This window comes from Doryrhamphus excisus, chromosome 1 (assembly GCF_030265055.1).
Source record: "Doryrhamphus excisus isolate RoL2022-K1 chromosome 1, RoL_Dexc_1.0, whole genome shotgun sequence".
In the NCBI taxonomy this organism is placed as follows: Eukaryota; Metazoa; Chordata; class Actinopteri; order Syngnathiformes; family Syngnathidae; genus Doryrhamphus; species Doryrhamphus excisus.
In genome coordinates, this window is record NC_080466.1 from 23764772 (window position 1) to 23786703 (window position 21932).

The 21932-nt window shown below is 42.1% G+C and overlaps 1 protein-coding gene across 8 annotated transcripts in view; it reads left to right on the forward strand.

Annotated features, from left to right (window-relative positions):
* The window catches only part of neo1a (neogenin 1a), a 170145-nt gene extending 148220 nt beyond the window's left edge, over nt 1–21925 (forward strand). For 2 of the 8 annotated variants that reach the window (XM_058046020.1, XM_058046025.1), the window contains exons 14-29: nt 1911–2021; nt 2100–2294; nt 3542–3637; nt 6295–6527; nt 8980–9118; nt 9524–9631; nt 9767–9961; nt 11919–11951; nt 12108–12176; nt 12287–12422; nt 13436–13680; nt 14033–14125; nt 15733–15903; nt 16365–16652; nt 17573–17709; nt 19082–21924. In XM_058046020.1, coding sequence (XP_057902003.1) covers nt 1911–2021; nt 2100–2294; nt 3542–3637; nt 6295–6527; nt 8980–9118; nt 9524–9631; nt 9767–9961; nt 11919–11951; nt 12108–12176; nt 12287–12422; nt 13436–13680; nt 14033–14125; nt 15733–15903; nt 16365–16652; nt 17573–17709; nt 19082–19234 — 2402 coding nt within the window. In that variant the 3' untranslated portion in view covers nt 19235–21924. The other 6 variants (XM_058046024.1, XM_058046023.1, XM_058046026.1 and 3 more) reach the window with 6 other exon arrangements.
* Nucleotides 21926–21932: the final 7 nt, after the last annotated feature.

Consider the following 21932-nt stretch of genomic DNA (forward strand, 5'->3'; position numbering starts at 1 on the left):
TTGCTGATGTTATGCTTGCTCAGCTTTTAGCTAACTGTCATTAGCAAACTGTTGCTAGCTAATGTTAGCTACAGTAGAGGCAATGAGCACTAAATACCTATAAATATGACTACAAATCATTCAAATTACAAAGACAAAACCACAAATTTGCTAGTAGTACGTATGTAATAGGAGTATAAATACCAACAAAAACATAAAGATCACCTCAGAGTTCTTGAGCTGCATTCTTTGCTAACCTCAAATCTCTGAACTGTTCACCACTTTATTCCACTAAAACAGATGTATGGTGGCACCCCTAAATAATCATGGATTGGAAAAATATTTGGTATGTGTTGTTTCTACATATATTGGAACACTTTTAGTACCCAGCCATATCAAAATTCAATAATTGTGTTTTGATGCACCCTAATGTAGTATATATACATGTATATATACATGTATATATACATGTATATTCCTCATTCATTCATTTTCTACCACTTATCCTCACGAGGGTCGCAGGGGGTTGTTAGTTGAAGTATTTGTAAAAATTAAAAAAAAACAGCATAAATGGGGAGGAGCAGTAATTTTGCAAGAATAAGGCCAAAATATTGCTAATACTATGGAAAAATATTTTTACAAGTAATATGAGGGGAAACATTGGGATTTCAGATGCAGAAAGATGAAAATAAAAGACATAATAAGCCATAATATTACGACAGAAAGCAAAACGAATAATTTTCAATTTGTGAAAAGTTAGAATTCATTTCCAGAATAAATTGAAAATATTGTGGGAATAAAGTAATTGCAGTCAAAGGGGCAAAAGTTTAACATTTCTAAAATGTAAAATTAAGCAAACATTTGAAAAAGCAACAATTTTATTAGAATAAAGTCATAATAGGGAAAAAATGAGGAAGAATAGAAACACATTGCCATTTGGAGGAAAATATATTCCATCCATGGACTGTCAGAAAATATGTCATAATATTCATATTCAATCATATTCATTCATTCATTTTCTACAGCTTATCCTCACGAGGGTCACGGGGGTGCTGGAGCCTATCCCAGCTCTCTTGGGGCGAGAGGCGGGGTCCACCCTGGACTGGTGGCCAGCCAATCACAGGGCACATATAGACAAACAACCATTCACACTCACATTCATACCTATGGACAATTTGCAGTGGCCTATTTCCTAATTAATCCAACTTTTTCCCGAGTGATGTTTTCTCTTTCCTTTTTCTTCTGATGAAATGTACTCAATTAGAGAGAGACATGCACAGCAGGGTCCTTTCATTATTTTTGTACTTGGTTTTGACTCCTTTTTGGACTTGCATGCTAGAAATGTTGCGTGAATTTGATGATTCTTGCCTCAATGAAGTTGTTTTGTGCCGTCACATCCCCCGGCTATCGGCAAAATCAATCAGCGATTAATATTACATGTTAGCTCAGCAGCTCGTATGTGGCTTGACCTCCTGCTGTGTGCGCATCAAAGAGAATATGCACTTAAAAGTTGATGATATCCTTTTGCTAACATTCTGGAGGCAAGAAACGGAGGGGTGTTTGTTGGCTCAAATGAATTTAGGGGAGATGTAGCCCCGGGGACGTGGGTGGCGTGGCAGATTCAGAAGCTACCCCGGGGGTGGCCTGAAACAGTCGGTACAGGGAGAAAGTAGTGAGAAATGAGCATGTTGGGAGCAAGTGGAACACTTTGACAATAGTTCATTTTTCTTAGCGAATGCAAAATGGCGGCGGGTCATTTCATGAATACCAAAGCTAGCACCAGTCTTCTCGCCACTCCGTAATCCACACTGCTCGTCTGTTGTAATTAACGGGACATGAAGGATGACTGTAGGCCAAAAGAGTCCAACTTTGGGCTTACCAAAATCCTGAACCTGAAGGATTAACGGGGACCTATTTTGGTTTTGTTCAAGGTCTGGAACGTGGGACAGAGTATTCCTTCCGGGTGTCAGCCATAACCGTGAACGGCACAGGCCCAGCCACCGACTGGACCACAGCAGAGACGTTTGAGAGTGATCTTGATGGTAATATTCACTGCCTTACTTCTTTATACGCACAAAATGCCTTTCATGAACATTTTACCGCATTTTACCGCTTGCCAGAATCACGAGTCCCCGACCAGCCCAGTTCACTTCACGTCCGTCCACTGGTCAACAGCATCGTGGTGAGCTGGACGCCACCAGAGAACCAGGACATTGTTGTACGTGGTTACACCATCGGCTACGGCATCGGCAGCCCTCACGCTCAGACCATTAAAGTCGATTACAAGCAGCGCTACTACACCATCGAAAACCTTGGTGAGAAAGACACTTTGCAATGTGTGGGTTTTTTTTTCCTGTCTATTGGTTTTCTGACATTTAATTACACTGGGGGGGCTCCTTTGTGTCACACAGCCACACTCAAACACTAAGAAGACACAACATTTAAACATTTATGATATATATATATATATATTAGCATGCTATTTAAAGGATGAACAATCCACTTCCAACGGGAGGAAATAAGGAACATTTGTATTTACATGTCTTTAGTCAAAGGTTTTAGCCTGCAGCTCATTCTTTATTTGGCCTGAGGCCTCGTCAGCAAATAAAATTGGATAAGTAAAAATTGGACACCGCTGGCCTGAGTAGTGTGAAAAAAAGCATTAGTGGTTTAAAATATGATGCTTGTGGTAGCGAACCTGCGTCTGCGTGTACGTTTAAAGCAGATGTAGGGAACCTATGGCTCGGGAGCCAGGTAGGGCTCTTTTGATGACTGTATCTGGCTCTCAAGCATTTCTTACCACAATAAAAATGTATTTTTGCTAACATTTTAAAGTAAACATCACAGAAATCACTGTTAAAAATAATATTCAAAATCAACAACTTTCTTATGCATTTTAATTCGTCCATCTATTTTCTACTGCAATACGGCCAACCATATCTATCTTTCCTGATGATATTTTCCAGGTCAAACACCAAAACTTGATTATTACTGGGTAATGCGGTAGTCTACCTCGGTCATTGAGATGTCAACATGTAAATGCAAACTTTCCTCCTTTAGTCAAATAGTCACCTAGCTAAAGCTGCAGAACCAAGCCTTCTGGTGAAGATGGCCAAAAGAATGAAATACGTGTACTGAATACGGTTCAAAACCATGCATCAGCAGAAGTTGTATTAATGGCAGCAAGTATTTGATTTATTATTAGACACTGCGCTGCTGACGAAAGTGTGCTGGCCACACCCCATTGGCGTGGGGTAGTGTGCCTGGTCTACATAATTAGAGTCCATTATATCTAAAACTGTTGGTCTTACATAAAAATGCATACATTTTATTGCATTCAAAATGTATATGGCTCTCACAGATACACATTTTAAAATATCTGGTCTTCATGGCTCTCTTAGCCAAAAAGGTTCCCGACCCCTGGTTTAAAGCCTTCATTCCAGCCACAGTAAGATGAATTGTATTGAAATGCTTTGTGGAGCTAATATCACTGTTACGAGTTCAGTTTCAGCTTGATTACGTACATCAATTTGTCTTTCACGTCTCCCTCCTTCTCCCTCAGACCCCAGCTCCCACTATGTGATCACACTCAAGGCCTACAACAATCTGGGTGAGGGGATCCCTGTGTATGAGAGCGCCATCACCAGGCCACAGTCAGGTATGGCACAAGTGTCTAATTCACGTTTGATTGTGTGTCTTTTCATTCAAAGCTGCTGGTAAATTGTTGGGGTTTTTGCACCAAAGTAAGACATCCCAACATCATTTAGAAATGTGGATACGGCATCAGCAGACCTGCCAACATGTTCTGCTCACATTTTGACCTTTGAATACTCTTGTAACCTTGCAATTCCTCAGTTCGGGATCAGAATCCAGGCTAATGTATGACACAGACTTCCAAAAAATGCAACCGAGTAGACTATAAATGCTGTGATTATTTCCATTGGTGGGGCGTACAGCCCGCTTCCACCAATCGATTGATTGAATATTGATTAGTCCCAGCTGCAATAACACACCCTTTCTCTCTGAATTACCATTGTTTTGTAGCGATAAACAAAGCTAACAACATACAGTAATTCCACAAGATTTGTCACGATACAGATGTAATTGATATACGTAGAAGTTTGGTCCCAGTATCGACCCCTGTGGTACTCCACATGTAATATTTAAACTTGCCGATGTGTACGTATTCTCCAAGCTTCACATATTGCATCCTGTTAGCTAGGTAACTTTTGACCCAATTCAAAACGAATCCTCTGATTCCAAACCTTTCTAATTTTGTAGTTAGGATGGTGTGATTAATTGTATTGAATGTTGTTGAATAGCTTCTCCATAAACTGGTCGATAGTTTGAAAATTGATGTTTTATGTCAGTTTTTGTTAAAATTATTATGTTATCGTTTCTGGTGTCATTAAAACCTGCAATAGAACCGCAGTTCCGGCGATAAGGTCTGATCTTTGTCTGCCTCACCGACCATTATCGTAATTGGCGCTACGTTCAGGTTGGCAGGTCTGCATTAGGTGCATTGACACAGCTTAAGAAGGTTGATTCGGTCACGTTAACTTGCTTTAGGATACACTGCAGTTCTATTCCACTGCATTAATAAACATTATACAAACATTAATAAACCATGTCCAGCAAAGGAAACCAAATCATCTCATTTAAGTGTATCTAATGGGGTTTGTGTAGCTTTAACAACCAAGCAGGACCTCTTAATAGTCTAAATACCTCAGTGTTTGATCAGAGCGCTGCTGCCTTGCCAATGAAAGGCAAAAAACATCCATCAGTCTTAACTCATTGTGTGAAACCCTGCTAGTTACACTTTATGAAAGTTGAGTTGACTGTACGAAGACAACCAGTTCATGCTCCCCGGAGTGTCCCACTGGGGGGGGGGGGGGGGTGCATCTGCCCCCCTGTCAGATCCAGCCTCACAGCTCCCCATCCAGCCTTGATGGCGCCACTTTGTCTCCGCCGTTGCTCTATTGCCCCGCTGAGAAGGCGGGATGCTCTATGACATGAATCACGTCAACGTCCTTTGAGGTGGGGGGGTGGCAAGTGTAAGAGCACGCACAGCCGCCACCAGCCTCGCTATGAAATTCACCGCTCCTCCTCAGCATCGCACACACCCGGACCCCCTGTGGTGGCTTTGGCAAACCTTCGACAGATCCAAACGTTTCCTCTCAAAGCAGAACCAAACCTTCCACCATCGTCTGCTGCTGCATCCTTGGGGCCCCCCCTTCCTTTCCTGCCAGTTAGTTCAGCTCGGGATTAAAAGACAAGCTGACCTACATAGATAGTACTTAGTAGCATACTTGGGAAACATTTGGAACTTGGTGAACTCCTGTTGAGAGGTGTCGTCACATGACATGTCCACATGAAACGTAATAAATCATGGCTCGTACCCATCAAGAGAGTCAGCCCCTTCATTGTAGTAATCATTTGCAAATACTGAAGGTGCTGGAGCGCTTGAATCTTCGTCATGCTCACAGTATAAGCAGCATCTCACATCTCATAGCCGACAGGAGCAGGAAGTAGTTCAGGTGAGTCATCACAGATGACTGACTGAAGCATTTTCTGTTATCACTTAATGGAGGGCAGGCCCTGAAGAAGTCAAGCTATGGCCTGGGAAGGGGGGGGGGTACATTTGGGGGGGTCTACTTTGAATTAAAAAGGTCTTTATAACGGCTACAGTATATAAGCTATAATAGAGCATTTCTTAACATGGCCAATGTTTCCCACAGGACTGCTATTTATTTGTGGTGGGTTGCCGGGCAGATGATGTCGTCATCAAATTTGCATAATTGGCCATGACACATGCATTTAATTTTTTTGTGTTTCACGACCACCGTATTTGATTTCACCGTGTTTGACTTTGAATGCGTAACCACCACCTAACAGGAAGTACCAATCCAAATGAATTCCAAGTGAAATGTATGGGAAAGCACAATGTTTGTAAAAGGTCGGATGGAAGTTGAAACGTTTTGTTTGTACTCGATAGAGCATCTTTGCCTTTCTGTCCCAGTAGTACTAGTACACGTAGATACAACAATGCAACTTGTAGTTGTAGTAGATTTGTCTGTTTTTTTCTAATAGAATCTTCTTCTCTTTCTCTTCACCCTTCCCAATCCCATGTTTGTTGTGCTTCTGTTTTGTTTGCCCCCCCCCCATCCTTCCTGATAACCCAATAACCTGACCCCGGCTGTCTGTCCTGCCCCGCATCTGGTGTGATTGTGCCATGACCATGCCATGCATTTCTGTGTTTTAATTTGCTCATTTTAATTTGTACGCTTGCATGCGGGTTTACTGCCGAACGGGCAGACCCCATAGACCCTGATGTTGACCTGTACGAACTCTTCCATGCTCCATACACCCCAGTACCAGATCCCACCCCCATGATGCCTCCTGTGGGGGTTCAGGCCTCCGTTCTGAGCCACGACACCATCAAGGTGACCTGGGCGGACAACTCGCTGCCCAAGAACCAAAAGATCACAGATAACCGCTTCTATACGGTGCGCTGGAAGACCAACATCCCCGCCAACACCAAAATGAAGGTGAGGGTCTTCAACTCATCCGGAACGCTGGGAGTGGTACTTTTCTCATGGAATGTCTTTTTGGTTTGGAATACTTTCCGTCATCCATTTTTACACACTTAGTCACATGCAGAAATATACAATACTTAGCAAGTTTTACTTTCTTCAGTTACCTTTCAACATATTCAAAGAAGAAATAGAATAGAATAGAAATGCTGAAAGACAGTCAGCAGATTCCTGCTTTTCGACATGTAGTAACACATCCTGGTGGTGAAGAGGAGGCCAAATCTAGCTATCAATCAAAACGGTGGGAGGCTGTAATTGGCTGTGGAGGTGAGTCGCTGCACATTTCTTCAGGCGTCAGGTTTAAGGTTTAAGGTTTAAGGTTTAAGGTTTAAGGTTTAAGGTGAGGTTTAACCAAGATGATCATAACCATCATAACCCTCCTAGTTGGGATCCCTTACACACTACACTTCTACTTCTTCTATTCTGCCGTTAAAGAGTACAGTATACAGTGTTAGTGTACAGTATATATAACATCTTAGCATATGTGTGTTGGCTTGGTTTTTCCCCGTTTTCCAAAATTAAAACGATGAAAATGATCTTTCAAAATGACCATCCTTTCATTTTTCAGTGTTCAGCCCTCAATGGAAAGTCTGGGCGCCCCCGCTATATCGTATGGTGATTGTAACAGTGGTGTCGTGTTACACTGCATTGCCTTTTGTGCAGACGGTGCTGATTTAGGCCCCCACTAGGGCCCCAGCACCGGGGCGCCCCTCCGCCCAAAAGGTCTTAAGACAACAACACTTTATAGCGGGTGTCCAAACTTTTTCCACAGAGGGTCGCCAACAGAAAAATGGAAGGATGGCGGCTTAGGTACATTTTGTACGTTTAAGATAAGTTCTTGTTTTTTAATGCACAAGATTAGACCACATGCGATCCAGAAAATGATACGTAAATGTTACACTTAGGGGGGAAAAGTGGGCTAATAAATTGACAATAAAAGCACAAATACTGCGGATTTCAGAAAACAGGTGGAATGATACAATGAAGTAATGAAGTTTGTAAAATTAAATCATTAAATAATTTTTTTTTAAATCCTAAAATTGTTACAACTATAATGATGAAAATGGTAATATTAATGATGATTATAATAACGGTGATAATAATAACAATAATAATGGTAATAATGATAAAGATTCTAACAATAATGACAATAATGATAATAACAATAATAATATTGCAATGATAATAAAAACAGGGGAAAACAAGACTGTGGCATGAACATGATTATATCTTGCAAAAAGGGGTAGGCATTTATAAGCTTTTGCTTCAGCCTACTCCTTTTGGGCTTGTGATCAGATAGTTGAATACAAATATAATAATGGAAAGTTATATTTTGATTGATGTAAGAAATGCACTGTAAGGTTTCATATATTTGCCCAAATAAAAAAAAAAGATGTTATAGGTGACAAAGCAAACTAGCACAATATCTAATAATACATTATGCAGAGGGCCAATAAAAAAACAAACTGTGGGCCGAAATGGTTCCCGGGTCACACTTTGGACAACTCTACTTTAGAACAAATGGCATGGATGGCCTGACCTCTCAGAAGTAAGCTGAGTGGGGGGGCACTAAATACAATACTAATATCAATCACGATGCCGACACAAAAATAACACAACATATGACAACTACTGCTACTACAGGGAATAACAAACATCTGGAAAGGTCTAACTTTAGCAACTTTTTACCATGACAAATACGGCAAAGCATGCTGGGAAGCTGGTAATCCTTTCTATAATGGTGAGTGTCATTGGCACCCCACCCCCCCATACAGATGAAAGCACAAGTAAGAACTTCCGCGATCCCTGCTGATCGCTATTGCTGTGGCTCCATGCTTACTGTAGATGATGAAGCTGTGCAATAACCAGACCAGCAACAAATTGTCAACATCACAGCTGTATTGTTTCAACATGGCCCATTCGCATTAGCTCATGCTACAATTGGTGGGATTCTCATACTGTGACAGTGATTAAGGACCTCCACGGGCTTCATTATGCATTTATCCAATTAACTAAATCCAATAAATGAACAAGTCTATTAACAAGAGCTTCTTTTCATCTGTCAAACTGTGTGAGAAGCTCACATCTCTACTTCTACATTCTGCGCTGACATGCCTTCTACTGAAGCACTCCCATTGGAGAACAGCATGAATCATATAGTAACATTCTTGATAAGAGTCTTCGAGAACAAGGACTAGACATCCGTGGTGTTATCTCTATGAAAAACTTTCAATGTTGTGGGAAAAGAACTGAAGTGACAAATCTCCTTTACATTCAGTGGGGTTCAAAGTTCATGAATTCAAGTAATTGTATGCAATACGTCATTGGTCCATGCATTCAAGGAAATCCCTCCCTGGTAAAAATATTTGAGAGAAGTGTCAGAACTCTGCTGTCTCTCCATCCACAGATGGCCAACGCCACCAACCTGTACCACATGGTACCCGGACTGAAGGCCAACACACTCTACGAGTTCTCTGTCATGGTGACCAAAGGCCGCCGCACCAGCACATGGAGCATGACAGCCCAGGGCACCACCTTTGAAACCAGTAGGAGCACTACTCGCTAACTACAAACACACACAAAACATCACAGAATCCTGCATGAGTACTCCAACTATCACCTCCGATGGGCCTCGTTCACCCCGCGTACGCCCAGCTGTTCAATGCTTCAGTTCAGTACCTTGAACACACCTTGACCTTGCTATTTGCAGCATCTCCTCGTTTATAATGTCACTCATTCATAAACTACTGACTGTGGCCTTGCGAGCCGAAGGAGAGCTGATGACAAAATGCTCATCCATAAAATCATCTTCTTTGTAGTTGAGTCCCAATACTTTGTTTTGCTTAAAACAAAACCATAAACTATCATGTTAGATGTGTGCAGATGTACTTAGTAAAGTGTCCTACGACATGTATGGCGATGATAAGACATCTTTTTATTTGCCCCTCAAGTTCCTAGCTCCTCCCCCAAAGACGTGACCGTGGTGAGCAAAGAGAACAAACCTCGCACCATCATCGTCAACTGGCAGCCTCCTTCAGAGGCCAATGGAAAGATCACAGGTCAGTCACATGCTTTCCACACAGGGATGTTCTATTGCTGATAAGTTACCAGTTCCAACACTCATTTTATTTACTTTGATGAATGACATTGATTGACGACCTTTGGACCGCCTTGTTACATCATGTACTACACAGGTTACATCATCTACTACAGCACAGACGTCAATGCAGAGGTTCACGACTGGGTTATTGAACCCGTGATGGGCAACCGCCTAACCCACCAGATACAGGACCTGACTCTGGACACCACCTACTATTTCCAGATCCAAGCTCGAAACTCAAAAGGCACGGGCCCAATGTCTGATGCCGTCCAGTTTAGAACCCCCAAGAGTAAGTATGACAACTAAACCCAAGCACTTGTCTTTTTTCTACCGTGGTTGGGTGGGGCAAGGTTCAAATGTTGCTGCTCTTCAATAATGACGCCTCTCATTATGTCGCAGTGCACATCGAAACCTGCAACCAACTGCAATCACAATGATGGAAATATTGTTACATCAGTCCATTTCTTAAGACTTCCAAAAGCCTGGCTTGCTTGCTTGGTTTAAATGTACATTTTGGTGGGCAGACCCATCAAGTGTAACAGCTTGAAACCTTTGCTTGACTATTTGATGAAAACTTAAAGGGGACCTACGTATTATGCTTTTCCCACTTTTCTGACCTATAAATGTAGTTAGTATGTTGTATTCTGGTGTTAAATGATGCCAAGGTTTCAGATAATGAGGTTTGTGCATTTGGAAGTGAGCCCTGAAAGAAGTTTGGGTTGGCTCAAAACGCTTAGTTTCAGTGGGCGTGGTAAAACTGGAGGTTTGTGATGTCACAGATGGGCAGACTTCCCTATATGGGCATGCGCTGTAGGCCAGATACGCTCTCTGCCCTCCTCAAAGCACTGTTTCCGTGTTTACATTGTTCGCAAAGTTCGCTGGAATTGTTTCTTTGGGTGTAAGGGAAATCTACATTTGTTTCCAATTCCTAACGACACCACCATCAGGCACGTGGTTAGAGTTCCTGATTCCCGACCAGCAATACAAATTCATTTAAATCTGTCGACGGCATTTGACACTGGACTGTTTTGTGAAAATGGGCCACTATGCAGCTGGACTAGCCCACAAACTATTGCTGAAGTCTGACGCCTTTCCAACGTTACTTGGTCATGTGAAAGTCAGAAGGCCCAGCACTAAGTAACATTGACATGCATACAGGGAGAGGGGCTTGCTAGTAGCCATTTCCCACCACAATCAGTCTTTTTTTTAAACACTGGTAGTCCCGCAAAAAACAGCTGTCAAGTGTAAAGTGACTATTCCAAAAACGCTAAAATGCTAAAGCTACTTACCATTGAGAGACGTCTTGAAGCAACCTCTTTTCTTGAGAAACTTCGGACTGTCCCGTCTCTCCTCCCTAAATGAAAGCAGACTGTTTTCACAGGAAGCACAAAGTCCAAGGAAATCTAGCTGGAATAGGTGCAGATTCTGGAAGCTCTAGAAAGCTTTCTGTGCTGGTTATTGTGTGTATCTTCTCTATAGAAGTCCACAACTCCACAAGCAGAAAAATGAGCATGATAGGTCCCCTTTAAATGTTTTTCACTATGAAGTCTTAGCTTGGCTTTTCTGTAGACGACTTCTAGACGACTTATTGCTGTTTATGTTGTTGTTCACCCCATGACTCATTCTTCATGTATGGTCGATCCCCGTGATTGGCAACCAAACACAACTAATTGGTACACCCATAAAATATCCATATTTCTTCCCCTAAAAAAATCTTCCTGCCAGCTTGACGTTGACGTTCTCTCCTTTGGATTTGCAATAAAAGTCACAGTTGGAATAATTGGATTCAGCTTCCCCCTTCTCTCTTCATTTTGCTCATGTTCACTTGCAACAACAATCCAGGTTAAGCTCTAAATATGCCTCACACCAGCATTGAAAGTATAAACTGTGTAGGTAGTCACCACTCGTGAATGATCATGTGAGATCATCGGTGAGCAGAGTGGAGCCTTTAGGATGGTTGTCAGGTGAGCACTAGAGAAGGCATTTTGTAGATATCAAATCTACACTGTTCATAATTCCAGGAACAATTTATGATCAAATATGTTGCATGTTTTGAGGTCGGATTGCGAGTCAAAGCTAGAGCCTCCATGGCCAAACAAACATTTGCATCTCATAAGTCATTGTGACTGTACAGGGATCCGCTGTACGTATTGGCTTTACTGTCTTTCTTTCTCACTTGCTGCTCCTTTTAGCTAACCTGTTGTATTTCTTTGCATTTTATTCTCTCCCTCTCTGCCCTCCTTAAGCTGAGTCCTCTGACAAAATGGCTAATGACCAAGGTAAACCCCCCTTTACACTGCTGACTGTGCTCCTTTTACTAAAGAAGTTCCAGTATAGGCCGTTGACTTTCAAGACGCAGACAGGACCAGAAGTCATACATCAATTTAAAGACAACCCTTTTCCTCTTATTTAACCTGGTTTATTTCCACTCACAGCCTCAAATCTTCCATCCAAGCCTGGACCTCCAGGCAACCAACTTCCCCTGGATCCCGGCTCTGCAGTTGGTAAGATTTTCCATATTTTCATATGTTGCATATGTTGCATTGCAAGTTGTTAGGCGTTCCATGCACAGCATGTCTTTGATGCTATGCTGACATGATGAAATCTGTCCTAGGCAAATCAGGAATGGGAAACAGTGAAAGTCACATCCTGGTCATTGTGATCATCATCTCGGTGGGGGCGTTCACCATCATCGTGGTGGTGGTGGGGGCCTTTCTGTGTACACGGCGTACCACATCCCACCAGAAAAAGTAGGTAAAAGTCCTGCCAGGTTGACTTTTGACCTCTTTTTTTGTTAGGGCTGCGTAATCAACCTCAGTAGAAAGAATAAGTGGTTACTGCTGACCTTGACACACCAACAGCAGTGCTGCATTCAAGACGGTGAAACAACGGAATTCTGACTGTCCGCATCAGTCAGACTGTCCGCTGCCAGAAAGCTGTATCCATTTTCAGTTTCTCCTCAAATTGTGGAGAATGCACGTACAATACACGTAAGCAGCACTTAAAGTACTGTACAGTAAAATCATGCAGGCTTTTTGCACATTATGTATTGCTACTGGCTTTGCGGTCAGAATTATGACAATTTGTTGTGGTTTTTACTTACTATTGGTGAATTTATTACTTGGGAAAAAGCCGAAAGAAAGAAGCAAACAAGGTATTTCAATTACTATTCTGTTGAACTCTCATTTCACAAAACTCCATAAAAATATTTTGGACAAAGTACAGCAGTCTCTGGTCTATCATGGTTAGTTGGACCCAGAGCCGACTGATATGCTCAAATACTTCAATGCTCACATGCTTAAATACATCTTTTTGTAATACGCTGTGTTAAACGCCATGATTTAATTGAAGCTGCCTTCAGGCACCGTTTCCAGTATTTGGCTTTGGTATTGGATAATATGTAAACGATACTCGTTGTACATACTCTACTTGTAGTACATCTAGTACTCCCTTAAATCTTTGAATTACCTTGCTGCTTCTCCCTTGAAGTCTGACTCAGCTTCTTACCTGTTGTTGTCCCCACGAGGCTTGGATTTACTGCGGCTTCACTTCGCCTGTCGAGCTTCCGAGCCGCTCATAATTTTCCAGAATGCTGGCTGAGGTCGTTGTGTTTTATGAACGGACCAGAACCTTTTTTCCAGTTCCCTACTGTTTCCAGCATCCCGGTGTTGAGATCACGTGGACCACACACTTTTACGGTCCTCTGGATTCCTTGAGAATGTGAGACTGTTTTCTCCATGGCTGTCCGCTTTGTGGTTCGCAGGAAACGAGCGGCCTCCAAGTCCTCCAACGGCTCGCATAAATACAAGGGGAACTCCAAGGACTTGAAACCCCCTGATCTTTGGATTCACCACGAGCGTCTGGAGCTCAAACCGATGGATAAGTCGCCGGAGCCAAACCCGGTCATGACCGAAACGCCAATCCCTCGCACCTCCCAAGACATCACTCCGGCTGACAGCGGCATGGACGGCAACCCCCACCTGCAGCAGCGGCGCAACTCTTATCGTGGTCAGTCTTTGAATGTTCTCCAGGAATGTTCTTTAGATGTTTTAGTCCAAAAGTACACGTACGGAAAATGAAGGAGTTGGGTTTATTTGATGGTGTACATTACTGCCACCTACAGGACACGAGTGTTCAGCCTTTTGTCTGCCATTGCCGTGCTGAACATGTCACGCTTGTCATACATGATTTGTGTCACTGCTCCACTTCCTTGCATCAAAAGTGATTCAGTCAATCACGTTTGTCAATATGTGTTCTGCAACTAAATCCAAAGAGAACATTTCAAAAGGTCCTCGATCACAAAATCCATTAGAGTAGCGGCGCTCTCTGATTGGCTGCTGGTTTCCACCATACTTTTTAGGCCATGAATCAGAGGACAGCATGTCTACACTTGCAGGCCGACGGGGGATGAGGCCTAAAATGATGATGCCTTTTGATGCACAGCCACCTCAGCGTAAGTGTGTGTGTAACCCTGTGTGTGTGTGTGTGTGTGTGTGTGAGTGTGTGAATGGGTCTGTACAAATGTTAATGTTAATGGTAATGGTAATGGTTTTATTTCATTTGAACATGCATCAGATTCCAATTGAGTGCATCCCATAATCAGTTCCCAGTTCCACATGTCCAAAAGGAGTAGGAAGAAGTAAAGCTTATTAAATCCTACCCCTCCATCTGGTACTTTTACAATCACTAACTGTTACATTTGTTCACTTCCTGCTTTCCTAATATAGTTTAAGGTTTTTTTTTTTTTTAAATAATGTACCTGGTACCTCGTAGGAGGTGATATGAGCATCCAATGCCATAATGGGTACCATAGTGCGTGTCAATATAGTGATATATATAGCACATCATGACTGGTTCAAGACTCTTCATCCTTGTATTTAGCAAACATCAACTGCTTGTATTGTTTCTTGAATTGGCTCATCGTTGTGCATTGTTTGATTTCCTTACTCAATCCATTCCATAGTTTGATTCCACATACTGAAATGCTATGGCTAGCATAACGTAGTCCTAGCATAGAAGTGTTTCAAATGTACTTCTTCCCTGAGATCATATTTCTCCTCTCTTGTAGAGAAGTATTGGATGACATTTTTAGCTAATTGCTCATATTTAGCCTTATGCATTATTTTAGCTGTTTGAAGATGAACTATATCAGCAAGTTGAAGTATTTGTGATTTTACAAATAAGGAGTTAGTATGTTCTCTGTAGGCGGCATTATGAATTATCCTTACTGACCTTTTTTGCCGTACATTTAGCCAGTGAAGATTGCTTTTATAGTTATTAGTCCATATTTCCACACAATAAGTAAGATATGGTGGAAATGGGACAAGTTAACAGATTCAATGTATAGTGGATTCCCGCATATTCAGTAGTCATGACAGATAGTTTTGTATATAGTCCCCATGATGAGGCCATTTGTTGGTAGAAATCTAAAAGTGTTGTTTACATGTAGTGAATCAGCTTGATATTTCCACCCTTGATCAAACATATATGCCATATAGAATCATATATTGCTAGTCATCTATGTACATACGTATATGCGACCTTGCTTGTGTTGACATTCACTTTGTTTCTCATTATGGAGTAGAATGAAAAATAGTCTGTAAAATATGTAGTCAATTGATGACAGCTTGTCACAGGCTAAACCTACCTATGCTAGCATGTTTCAATCTCATTCCACTTCCTGCCATCTTTGTTTACACATTTTGCCTGAGTCTCACTCGTGGGTGGACCTACCAGTAGGTAAACGCAGGCAATTGCCTTGGGCACCGAGATTTCCAGGGGCCCTCAAACATTGCATAAAAACTGATGATTATTATTATGATGTTATTGCTATTTACAGTACATGATCTACTGGATCTATTTACAGGATCTACTGTATTGTGCTTCCATGCATTTTGTTCTTGATAGAAGGTGTATTAGTTATTTATATTATTTCTGAATATTTTATGTATGCACGTGTGTGTGTGTATGTATGTGAGCGCATGTCATCTACATCTCTCATCATCATTCTGTCACGATAAACCTTTGTTGGTGTGTTTCCATGTCCGTTCCCATCCACAGCTGTAATTAGTGCTCATCCCATCCATTCCCTTGATAACCATCAGCACCATTATCACATGGGCAGCCTGGCGTCACCAACACGCAGCTACCTCTACCACCAAGGCAGCGGGCACCCCCGCCCACATGCCTGCGCCACCCCCATCTCCCATCTCGACAGGGTGGACTCCACAGGTGAGACCATGCACATCCTGGACAGTGGAGGACAGGCGTTCCTTCGTGCGGATTCACCTTCATATTATTCCACTAATCCACTCTATTCCGCTTCATATTTCAGTCAATTCCACCATGAAATGCAATGAAGTGTGCAGTCTTTGAGCTGCAGCTGTTCTTTAGAGTAAAGATGATCAGATTACGGGAAGTGACAGCCATGGATACCAGCATATGGACAGCCATATTTGCATGTTCTGTGTTGTTAGTTTCGTGTAAAACGCTTGGAAATATTGTGAAATCGTAATGTGAATATTTGCAAATAGGATGACGGTGTCATAAACATATATTTTTGTTTGTTTTTCAATGAAATGGCATCTGCTTACTGAACTCCATGAACCCCAATGTGTAGGAGCCTCCACAGGCTTGCAGTAATGCATGAACCAGCATTCAGGTTTCTTCCTTCCCCCTCTTCTGTCCTCCAGAGTCGGTGAGGAATACACCTTGTTCGGACCCTCTGCCGCCAGCTGCCTCATCCTCGCAGGCCTCCTGCCCCTCCGAGATCCTGGTAGACCCCGAGGGCAGCTACCATGGCTCCACCACCACGGAGGAGGAATCGTGCTACACCGGCAATTTGCCTCCCCTCCGCTCAGCCCACCCCCACGCTCACGCACACCCCCTGAAGAGCTTTGCTGTACCTGCCCTCCCAGCTACGAGTCACCCCTCCTTTGAGTCCCCCGCCCTGCCCAGCACACCCCTGCTAGCTCAGACTGGTAAGTAACCTGCTCGCACTTTCACCTGCGCTCAACCTGGGCATTTGCAAATAGGAGGATTTCCCTGCTAGCGTTCATTTGTCAAATCAAATCAAATCAACTTTATTTGTAGAGCATTTTTCCTGCAAGGAGATGCAACACAAAGTGCTTTCCAGAATTAAAACAATTACCACAATTAAAAAGGAAAACAATGAAGCAAAAAGAAATCCCCTCCTTCCCACCCTCCATACTAGACCCACACACACACACACACGCAAGCACACAATCACCCACAGTAGGGAGACATGGCATGGTACTGAGGAACAAGGAAACGCCACCTTTGGGGCCGTCCACACTGGGAGGAGCTGCAGGCCGTGCCATCGGAGGACCAGCACCCGGGCCCCCCGACTCCGTTAGACGGGCGGACCCCCACATCAAAGGGAGGAACCCCTAGCCGGCCGTGTCGAAGGGACCCAAGGATGGCACCCCCTCAGCAGACCCGACACAGCCCCCAGTGTGGAGGACCCCCCTGAGGAAACACTGGAGTTAAAAGCTAAAGACTAAGACCATAAAATAGGACTAAAAGATAAAACATAACACTGGAGTTAAAAACTGAAGACCAAGAGCAGAAAATAGGACTAACAAGATAAAAACAAAACACTGGAGTTAAAAGCTGAAGAATAAGAACATAAAATCGGACTTAAAGGATGAAAACATAAAAAAAGCTTAACAATATGAGTTAAAAGCCTGATTAAAAAGGTGCGTCTTTAATCTTCTTTTAAAAATATCAACTGTCTCCGCAAAAAGGCAGAATATCAAATGAAATTTGCATACTAATTGTTGTGCTGTACAGTAAACATATACAGTACAGGGTACTGGTACTGGTACTGGTATCCCTGATGCTCTGTAATCTTGTAATCTGTAATCTTGGTGTGATGCAGGCCCCCCCACACACCCCCATGTCGTCAAAACCGCCTCCATTGGGACTCTGGGAAGGACTCGAACACCAATGATCGTCACTGTGCCCAACGCCCCGGACATGCCAGAGACCAGCAAGATGCTTGAGGATGTAGACAGCGTGAGTATGGCGCCCCCATTGGCTGCTTGTTGTAATGCAGGCAGACTTTACGCCTCGGGATAATAATGGCTGTGTTTCCATTTACTCTTCCGTCAGTACTCGTTAGCATGCGTACGGTTTTGTTTTGACACGATCCGGGACCACCAACGAATGAAGGAACTACATTGACATTCGCCTCTGATTTTGGGTCAACATTTGCACTAAAAGTCACCTTTGTAGTAATAAGTTATTAGATTTGACATCATTTTAAGATTATTATATTCATCTGCAGAACACTTCCCTTCTCTCTTAATATACCTCACATTTATGAAAAACATTTAAAATATGAAATATAAAGTCACCACTAAAGAATGATGATGTACGTGGGCAGATGGAACCGGAGTCACCATGGTGAAGTTTCACTTCTCACTCGCTCAAACTAAAGGCCTAATTTGCCTGGAGACTAAATACTATGAAATAGTGAAATACAGTGAAATAGAGAGAGAGACTGACAAAGTGTGTGATGAAGGAATAATGAGGCTGTTCAAATCTGACACTGGACAAAACGACTCGGTTTTATTTCCCAGAAGGAGGATGAAGCTTACAGTATATAGACTACACTGTATATGTTCATGTATGTGTACATGTACATACAAATGTTTTTTTTCTCTTTCAATTGTGTGTGCTGGGCAAATACACTGGTGTGTTGTGTAGTTCAGAAAGGACAGTACTTATTACAGTACTCACGGTATATTGTTACCAACTCAGGGTAAGTGAAGACGACGTTGATTGAGGATGTTTAGACTCCATTGCGGCACTCTAGTGTTTTGGGGCGTGTACTGCATGTTGCTTGTCAGGGTAAATATGGAAGTATGTGAAATGAAACACAGCCAACGTCTTCTAAGAACATTTCCTAATGTTTCCAAAAGTGGTAGAAAGGTAGAAATCATGCAATCCTTCCAAAGCCATGTCAGGTTTTCTTTGGGTACTGGATTGTGGAACTTCTGTCAGATGGACTTTGGTTTTAATCACATGTTCTGTTTCCTCTTTCTCTCTTTATTCTTCTTTAACATCACGTCACCATGTTTGTGGCTCAACTTGATCAATTCATTTTTTGTTATGGCTGATCAATACAAAACCCACTATCGGAATGCCCATCCTACCCCCCACCCTACCCCCCAATAGTCCTTTATTGGCTGTTGATCATCTGTTGGCTGTCTTTGCTTTTTGCTCGTTTGCTTTGGTCTGCTGCCCCCTTCTGGTCACGTGGCTTCATTCAGCCATCATCTCCCCTCGGCCCACCCATTTGACCCCCTCTATGTCCTCTGAAAAGTCCCTGACTGACCCTCTCCTCCTCTCCTCTTCTTCCCCCCCCCTCCCCCTCCTCCTCCAGGTGCTTGCCTCCCTGCCCCCCTGCCCCTCCCCCGCCCCTCGCAGTAACCCTGTTCCTCTCCCTCAGAGCTACGAGCCTGACGAGTTGACCGAGGAGATGGCCCACCTGGAGGGCCTCATGAAGGACCTGAACGCCATCACCACAGCACCGTGATCACACACACACACACACACACACACACACACACACACACACACACTACACACCATCCAGGTAGAGACGTGCGTACAGGAAAGTCCATTCATAAAAAGCATCATCTTGGGAGGCCCGTGGACACGCCATGACAAACCTTTCAGTCTCAGGAAGGAGATGGCCATCGGAGGGACGCAAAGTCAGACACTTCTTTCTATGAAGAACCATTCTCGGAGAGCTTTGAATTAGCTGAACTGTCAGTCAACATGCAAACGTTTGTGTTTGTTGGGGGCCGCACCCCCAGCGTGCACGTCCACCGCCGTGCACGTCCATGTCAAAAGTCCAACAACATGCTGGTATTGATGTTGGTTTCTTTGTGTGCATCTCATTGGGCGAGCCATCTTGGCGTTGCAGGCCCACATGAGTCATAAATAGTCCTTCTGTTTTTATCCCATGACTGCGTATTGTTTTCTATGTTATGATATACTTTATTTTTACACACTTATAAACATGTACATATGTTGTTTTTTTAACTGCCTCGTGCTTTTGCGTTCCTCGTGAGTGGGATCACACAGGAGAGTGGTAAACTTCTTACAGCGGGCGTTGGAATGGATTCTGTGTTGTGTTGCTTACCAGGGTGTTTGCGGGTGGGAAGGTCTTCAGCGTGGGACTGGACCGCATGTCCTCACAGGCCGCCGTCGGACTCAGGGTGCTAACCCCCTTCCTTCTTCCACGCCCTCCCATTGCAGTCAAACAATCGCCTACAACACACAAGACTTGTCTTTTATACAAACGTTTGAATGTGTGCGTTGTTTCCAAAAATGAACAAAACACAATAAGTGGAGTTTACACAACTTCCTGCTGCTCCTTGAATGCAGCGTCACGTCATAGGATGCAAAGATGTCGGTCTTTATTTCTATCAGGGGTGTCCAAAGTGCATTTTTTATTGGCCCATTCCAACGAGGAGATATTACACCAATTTGCATTTCTTGTATCTTGTGATACACAAAATATGTCAATTGGCGGCATGCGTCCTTCAATTAGGATATTTGGACAGCCCTGATTGACTTTTTGTTGTTGTTTGAAGAAAAGCAAACTCTTCCACGAAGCAAACGTCTCGTCTGGTTCTCCATCCCTGCTACCCAAAGAAACGAGTCATTTACAAAATGGTACTTTGGTGATGTCTGTCATACATGTCCATGGTCATGAATGTCGGTAGAAGTGGAAGAGATTTGATGTATGGATCCATTTTTGGAGGTGTGGAGGGATTGGTTAAAAAAATGGAAAGAAAAAAGCACCAGACTCCATTTGGGAAAGAATCTATTGAGTTGTAAACAGTTCAGCCTGTATTGCACTTTTTCACAATTTTTGAAAAGTACATTTCTTACATATCTTGTGTTTTGAATATCAAATGCTGTTTGTGAAATGTAGTGTCCTAGGTAAGCAGCAGGCAGCTGGTCTTGTTATGTTTTGGGTTTTGGGGTTTTTTTGTTTGTTTCTTTGTTTGTTTGTTTCTGCTCCAGAGATGATATGAATTTGAGCAGACATGCTCATGATGAGGAATTCAGTTGTTGCTTGTTCATGTACAGAGCTTTCTTTGCTTTCTGTAGGAAAACAAACCCATATGTGGCTTTTTAAGAAAACGATGAAAACATGTTTGGGAAAAAAGGTGTTTTTTTATTGATGTATACAAACTATTATGAATACTAACAAAATAAACGTTTCTGACCGTTTTCTTTCATGACATATACCACAAGATGAAGAAGGCAAGAAGTTGTCTTGTTCATGATTATACTGCACTCGACAGTTTTTCAATGCTAACATTGAAAAACTGAGGCCACAATACTACAAAGACTGATATATTATGGGAATAAAATCATGATAGTCAGAAAATATTTACAAGGAAAAAGGTGATGTAAAAAACAAAACCACCCATCAAAACAACAAAAGAAAGTTGTAAAATGATATGATGATGATGATGATGGGGAAAATGTCATTTCGCAAGCATGAAGTTGAAGTATTAAAGGAAAAAGTGACAATGTGAGAGAGAAAAAACTAAGATGGGGGTGTATATTTGGAGAATCAAGTCAAAATAATGTTAGACTATTGAGAGGAAAAATATACAAGAAAAAACATTTGAAAATTATTAAACTATATCCAAATAACATAAGAAAAAAGTTGCTTTTGCTAATGTTTTTTTAAAGAATGAAGTGGCAATATGAAGGGGAATATAATTTTTTAAAAAGTAGACATATCAAGAAAAAGCCTTGAAGTTGAACTTACATGATATTACAAGAATAAAGAAAAACACGAAGTTGAAGTTGAAGTATTTGTAAAAATTAAAAAAAAAACAGCATAAATGGGGAGGAGCAGTGATTTTGCAAGAATAAGGCCAAAATATTGCTAATACTATGGTAAAATATTTTTACAAGTAATATGAGGGGAAACATTGGGATTTCAGATGCAGAAAGATGAAAATAAAAGACATAATAAGCCATAATATTACGACAGAAAGCAAAACGAATAATTTTCAATTTGTGAAAAGTTAGAATTTATTTCCAGAATAAATTGAAAATATTGTGGGAATAAAGTAATTGCAGTCAAAGGGGCAAAAGTTTAACATTTCTAAAATGTAAAATTAAGCAAACATTTGAAAAAGCAACAATTTTATTAGAATAAAGTCATAATAGGGAAAAAAATGAGGAAGAATAGAAACACA